The sequence below is a fragment of the Echinops telfairi genome, unplaced genomic scaffold (assembly GCF_000313985.2).
Source record: "Echinops telfairi isolate 266 unplaced genomic scaffold, ASM31398v2 ScPeMD7_7469;HRSCAF=8507_1, whole genome shotgun sequence".
Taxonomy (NCBI): Eukaryota; Metazoa; Chordata; class Mammalia; order Afrosoricida; family Tenrecidae; genus Echinops; species Echinops telfairi.
In genome coordinates, this window is record NW_022111373.1 from 79,136,646 (window position 1) to 79,143,263 (window position 6,618).

The window sequence follows — 6,618 nt, forward strand, 5'->3', positions numbered from 1 at the left end:
AAACAACAAAAACCTGCCAACGAGTCAACGAAACTTACACAGGGTTTCTGAGGCAGTAAATCTTTGAGGGGTCAGAAAGACTCGTCTTTTTTCTGCAGAGTGGTGAGTGAGTTCGAACACCCGGACCCAAAATGAGCAGCCCAACCCTTTCCCAACAGCATCAGTGGAAAAGAGGAAGATCCTCAAGGGCACGGAAGGACTGGGGCTGCAAGAATGGGTTCCAACATCAACACCGGAGCCAGATGGCTCCGGAGCAGGCAGTGCTTCATCCTGCTATACATACGGCTGCTGCGACAAGTCGGAGCTCACTCTACGGCACCTCGCGGCAACGTACACAAGATCAGAACATCTGCCACAGGCTGCAGAATTTAAACGGGTGCCCATTTCTCAGAGAAAGTCTGAGCTAACGCATTTCTGTGAGGTGCTTGCTAACATGGTGCCTGAGCTTTCTCAAATTTCTCCTGTTGCTAAAGTGCTTTTTTTTTTAAATTTCACCTAAAGTGAGCTGCTAGATAAATGATCAGGTTCCTCGATTGTAGTTTAAGGCTCTTAAACTGAAAAAAAAAAAAATCAGTCTGTCTTAGTCTAGAAGTTCCGCTGTCCCCTGTCCACACCAGCCTGCTGGTGCTTGAATCCCAGCAACAATGCTTCCCACACACAAGGCAGCCCAGGGCAAGCAGGCAGGGCAGCCGGCTTTCACTGCCTTCCTCTCCCCGCACCCAGCCACACTGTACACAGGAACGTCCAGCTCAGAGACAAGGGGGGGGGGGGGGAAGCAAAGAAAGAAAAGGAGGGTGTTGATTTCTGGTGCCCCTGCTCACTCGAAGACACACACCCGTGTGCTGTGGGGTGGAGAAACCAGGGACGGGGTGCAGGGTCCAAAGCATATTCTGATTCTAATACAAAATGTCCCTTACAAGCTGCCAAGAACATTCTAGACATGAGGCAGCACCATGATGCTGAGATCTGAGTGAGGTTCCTGGTAAGTTGGTGGCCCCAATTTCAAAAGACGAGGTGAGAGGGTTCCTGGCCAGGGATTAAAGCAGTGCTGGTTGGGAGCGGGTTGTGACTTTGGCTGCGAACCACAAAGTCAGCTGTTCAGACCCACCAGCCACTTCCCGGGGAAAAAGCTAAGACATCCTGCTCCCTAAAAAATGGACACTCAGAAACCCACAGGGCACTTCTACTCGGTCCAGAGGGTTGTTGTGGGTCAGAATAGACGTGATAGCACTGAGCGATTTTCGCTTTAGGCACAGAGCCAACGCACTCAGCCCTCACAGGCAAAGCCCACTCTCCACATGCCACCAGCCAGGGGCAGGCATTTCCCCCCCCATGCCTGAAAGGAGCCCTGCTAGTGGCGTTGGCTATACGCTGGACTGCTAACCATGGCCAGCTGTTCGAAACCACCAGGTGGCCCATGGGACCACGATGAAACTTTCTGCTCCCATACACATGAACCGCCTCGGAAGCCCACAGGGGCAGGTCTGCCCTGGCTATAGAGTTGCTGTAAGTCAGAAGGCAGTCTTGGCTAGTGGTGCCCAGAAGACTCCACCACCACCTCCCGGAGTTCCTGCGCAGCCCTCAGAAGATGCACGTCCTGTTCTCCAGGGAGGCGTCAATCAAAGCCCAAATGGGAAAAAGCAAAATTCTTCCATTTTAAAAACGGTCTGAGTGGGTCAGAGGAATTAAGGTTGGGTGTTCCCTTTAAGCTCACATTGTGGAGTAAGGCGCTTGCAAAATAAGCCTTTAGGACAGGACGGGACAGCCAGCGGTCAAAAGCAAATAAGGAAATGCTCAAAGCAACCACAGTTATCTCCGCCGCCCCGCCAGTCTTCCACCTCATCTGTCCCTAGCCATCTGCTCACCAGGGGGCATCCCTGTCACTACTGCCCTTCAGAACTCGAGGTCCTTGTGAGGTGATGGTAGATGCCCACTGAGGGAAGACTCGCCTCATACACCAGTCTGCATGCCCCCAGCACCCAGCACGGAGGCTGCAGGCAGCATGAGTCCACAGTGGGAGCGCCCCACTTCTTGGTTAACCCATTGTTGGCAGATCTACTGTGCTGGGAATAGCAGGATTTGCAAAAGCACAAAACATGTCCCATCACCTCACTTCTCTCTGAGGGTCAAAGCCAGAACTGAAAAAGAATAGACCATGACTAGATTCTTGGAGCCCTGGTAGTGTAGTGGCTTACACACTGGGCCGCTAGCCAAAGGGTCAGCAGTTCAAACCCACCAGCCACTTTGAAAAAGAGGCTTTCTGCTCCCAAAATGATTTATAGCCTTGGAAAGTCTATATAGGGTCAACTATTAGCTGTCATCCACTCGATGGCAGTGATTGGTTTTAATTTTTTGGTACTATGCTTTAAAAAAAAGCGTGATTTAAAAAAACATGAATCTTGTCCCACAAAACCAAAGCAGAGGGAAACAAGGCATGAGATTGGTGCCGACCTGACAGATCTTGAACAACTAAGAGGGGAAGGGTTTATGCAATGCCATCCTCAGTATCTACCCAGGGCCACCGCACACCCAGCACCAGCAGCTCTGCTGCCCCCTCCACCCCGTTCCAAGTGGGCCAGAAACTCTCCTTCCAGGATGCCCGAGTGCACCCTTTGAAATGTGCCCCTCAAGTGGAGAACAGACCACTCAAGGAGTACACTTACTTGGATGCCACCCTGTTCCCCAAAGGATGGAGAACATCTGTAATGTTGGCGAGCTCTACCGTCTGCCCCCTAACGACTGCCGGAACACCTGGTGAAGGATGAAGCCGGGAGGGTGCTTTGCAAGGGCCGAGCTAGCTACAGACAAGATACGACCAGACAGAAAGCAGCAGCGCAGAAGGCCCTGTTCAGAGTGCCTGCAAACCAAGGGACAGGCTCAGGATCCTGGAATGTCATGCAGGGAGGAATCTTAGAAATTCGCTGTCTTTTTTCACAGATGTATAAACTATGGCCCAAAGCAGTTCAACTACAGCCAGGAGAGGTTAAGCATTAGCCAAAGACAGCCAGCCTGGGATGAGACCCATATGTCCAAAAGCTAATGGTACCACAAAGAACAGGAGAGAAGTAAGGCCATCTTCGAAGTTCTCTATTTCCCCTTAATTTGCTGCATGATCTCAGTCAAGGTCAGTACACAGTGTCCCAAGGCTTTTGCTAAATAATAGAGTGGTTGGTGGGGGCAGCGTGGGCCTGGTGAATACAAGGCTTCCCGCGGCAGCAGCACGCCGAGTGCGCAGGTGCATGCGTGCGTGACCATGGAGACAAACCGCGAGCGCAGCCCAGGGCCGACTTGAGGACAAAAGCAAGCGTGCGCGTGGCAGCCACTAACCTACAGTGACGTGGACAGGCTCCGTGCTCGGGGCTTGCCCTTCTTCACTCGCCGCGGCATCCTGGCTCCCATCGGTGCTGTTTCTTTTCTTAATGTGGGCGGCCACGAAGAAGCATAACCCCACGAGCACAATCAGGGGTCCCAGGATTTGCAAAGTCAGGAACCCGCAGATCTGCGGCTCGGAAGCAGCGGTGTCCGTCTCGTTCAACGGCTCCTGGGTCCAGGACGCGTCACACCCGGGGACCCAAATGCCCAGGACGCTGATCAGCAGGCCACTGGTCAGGAAGAGAACCCCGAAGATAAGGCACTGGGCAAACTGGCGGCTCTCCCCACAGAGGAAGGCTGCGTCCGGGTCCTGCTGGCTGCCTCGCCGCCTCCCCTCCAGGAGCTGAAGCCGCGCCCGAGAGCGAGCCAGGATCACTGCCCCCAGCCCCATCACGACGCACGAGGGTCCGGCCACCTTCAGCAACAGGCTGCATTTGGTATGGGCTTCGTAATAGCATGCTTGGAATCCGAAGACGGACATCAGGACTCCCACACACATCAGGACGGCCCCAGCGACAAAGAGGATGAAGATGAGCTTGCTGACATGCCGGTCCCAGCGGTCTGCCTGGGCCATGGGAGACATGGTCGGAGGAGGCCCTGCCCCCCCGGGGGGGCGGGGGTCTGTGTCTTCTTGCCTTCTTGACGACTTGGGCAGCTCTGTAAACACAACCAAGCACCAGATCAAAGTGGGTACTGGTGTCCCCCACCCACCCCAGCCGTGTCATGCGCAGGTCAGGCCAGAATCGCACCGGGTGAGACCCAAACACAGACAGGACTTCTCGCACCTGAGGGACTTTAGCATCAAGTGTTCATGCCTCAGAGCTGACACCTAGAAATTCCTAAATATGTAATTTGACTAGGCTATTCAAGAAAAGGAAGTGCGATGCCTTATCTGCGATGAGAGGCTCACGAAAAAGCAAAAGGATAAAGATAAAGGGGCTGCGTTTTTCCTGTTCCAAGCCTCAAACTCACTTCTCCTGGCCGAAAAACAATGGCAAGCGAGGGAAGACCCACAGGATTGTGTCTGATTTATGGACGTCCCACAATTCACCACAGCTGCTCTGAGCATTTCCAAGTCCGTAAATGTTTGCTGAGTAACTGACTTTCCATTTCCTGCATTCGGCTGCGGCAACTTTCCATTCGGAGCCTCAGTCCCGAGCACTATGGAGAGGAGGCCCGAGCTGGGCAGTTTAACTCCAAGGAAGTTTCCGATGGATGGGAAGATGGGTCCGGAACAGGGCCGTGTAATGGACTCATTTATTCAGTCAGATGCCCAGCCTGAAATCAGAGTGACCCATTAGTTGGCAGACTGTGGCACAGCGGTCAAGGGAGCCCTGGCTCCAAAGTGGATGGTGTTCGTCTTGTTCACCTTCCTCCAAGCTGTGTCACTGCTTCTGCACACAGGTCCGTACCAAACACCAACAGAAGGAGACTGAAAGAAGATCCTAAGCCAAGTCTGCTAGGAAACCACCTTCTCGCCAAATCACCCTAGCTCTGGACGTCAGCTGACTTCAGTCATCTGGACCAAGGCCATTACCAATGACATCATGTACCTGAGTGGCTACTAAAGGGTTACCTGGGTTTTTTGGTTTTGTTTTTATAAAAAGAAAGCACTGCCTTTCTCACTCTGTTATCTCAGCTTACTGGATATTCTGGTGAATGGAATTTTGCACCAGAACTCTAAGATGGGACACTCTCAAAGAAAGACACTTGAGGTTTTAAGATGATTTCCACTCCCTCAAGGGGAGAAACTAAACATATTTTGTTCCTCTGACACCGATAATCACGTAGAGGACCTCAAGGTAGAGGCTCTAAAACCAAGGCCACGCTATCCAGGCACACTGACACGGTGTGCGGGTGAGGTTCCATTTCGGTAGAGAGCAGCAGCCGGCCTCGACTAGGAAGTATTTTTCCAGGAGTGCGGATGGTGGGCTCAAAAGGCAGTCAGAGGGAGGAGTGGGAGGAAACGGAAATATGGGCATGAGGGATAAGCTGGAACTTCAAATCTGGAACAAGTATGGCTTCCGGACCTGCAATTAAGCTGGAACTCAGAAGACATGGGCATTGCGTCAATAAAATCATTCAGAAACCCATCAGCTGAATTGATGGTTTCAGTGATGATGGTAGATAAGGTAGATTCTCAGCCACAAGGTCCCATCAGGAATTTATGGTACAGTAATGCCTCGGTTGTCGAAATCAATTTGTTCCAAAGCCGTATTCAAACACCAACTGATTTGGATATATGGTTGTCCCCCACCCCCGAGGGGGGTGAATAACAGAAATGTGGGTGAAGGGAGATAACAGACAGTGTAAGACATGAAATAACAATAATAGATCAAGGATTCATGAAGGTGGAAGGGTGGGAGGGTGGTGAAAGGAGGGGAAGAAAGAGGAGCTGATACCAAGGGCTCAAGTAGAAAGAAAATGTTTTGGAAATGTTAATGGCAACATATGTGAAGTGTGCTTAATACAACTGAATAATAGGTTGTTATAAGATTTGTAAGAGCCCCTCAATAAAATGCTTGATAAAAATAACCTCAAAACACCATTTTCCCCTAAGAAATAATGGAAAACCAAATGATTGGTTCTGAAGCCCCAAAATTACACTTATGAATTCATTTTTCAAGAACTTTAGCACAAAGTGAACAGCCCTAAGTTGTAGTCATACCCCTAAAACATCTCATCACATTAAATATCAAAACGCAATACAGTCAATACAATTATGATGTTTTATGCAAATAAAGCGCTATTAAAAGCACAATGGGAATGTTTGAAGGCACTCACACAAACACCGTAGGCTGTCAGAGTGAGAGCGGGGCTTGGACTGCAGTGCCAGCCTCACAATCATTGCAATGATGGGCTCCAACAAAGCAATGACTGTGAGGAGGGCATTTTTGTCTACAACGTTGGACAGAGGGTAGCCCAGAGTCAGAATGGACTCGAGTACACTTAACAGCAGTGGACCAAGCAACTAGGCTGTTTTGATCCCCCTTCCAAAGTAGTGTCTCGGGGAGCAGCGGTGACGTTTTGGGCTCCAATCCACAAGGCCAGCAGGATCTGCTGGGAGAAAGAAGGCGAGGTTCTACTCCCTCTAGAGCAGCAGTTCTCAACCTTCCTCAGGCCGCGACCCTTTCACACAGTTCCTCATGCTGTGGTGATCCCCAACCATAACATTATTTTCGTGCTACTTCATAACTGTCATTTTGCTACTGTTATGAATCGGGCGACCCCTGTGAAAGGGTCGTT

The 6,618-nt window shown here is 51.0% G+C and overlaps 1 protein-coding gene across 2 annotated transcripts in view; it reads right to left on the bottom strand.

Annotated features, from left to right (window-relative positions):
• The window catches only part of TMEM171 (transmembrane protein 171), a 7,805-nt gene extending 2,154 nt beyond the window's left edge, over positions 1-5,651 (bottom strand). For both annotated transcript variants that reach the window (XM_013004906.2, XM_045285310.1), the window contains exons 1-2: positions 4,345-5,651; positions 3,328-4,029 (exon numbers count right to left, since the gene is read on the bottom strand). In XM_013004906.2, the coding sequence (XP_012860360.2) occupies positions 3,328-4,029; positions 4,345-4,441 (799 nt within the window). In that variant the 5' untranslated portion in view covers positions 4,442-5,651. The remainder of the gene's footprint in view (positions 1-3,327; positions 4,030-4,344) is intronic.
• Between the last annotated feature and the right edge of the window lie 967 nt (positions 5,652-6,618).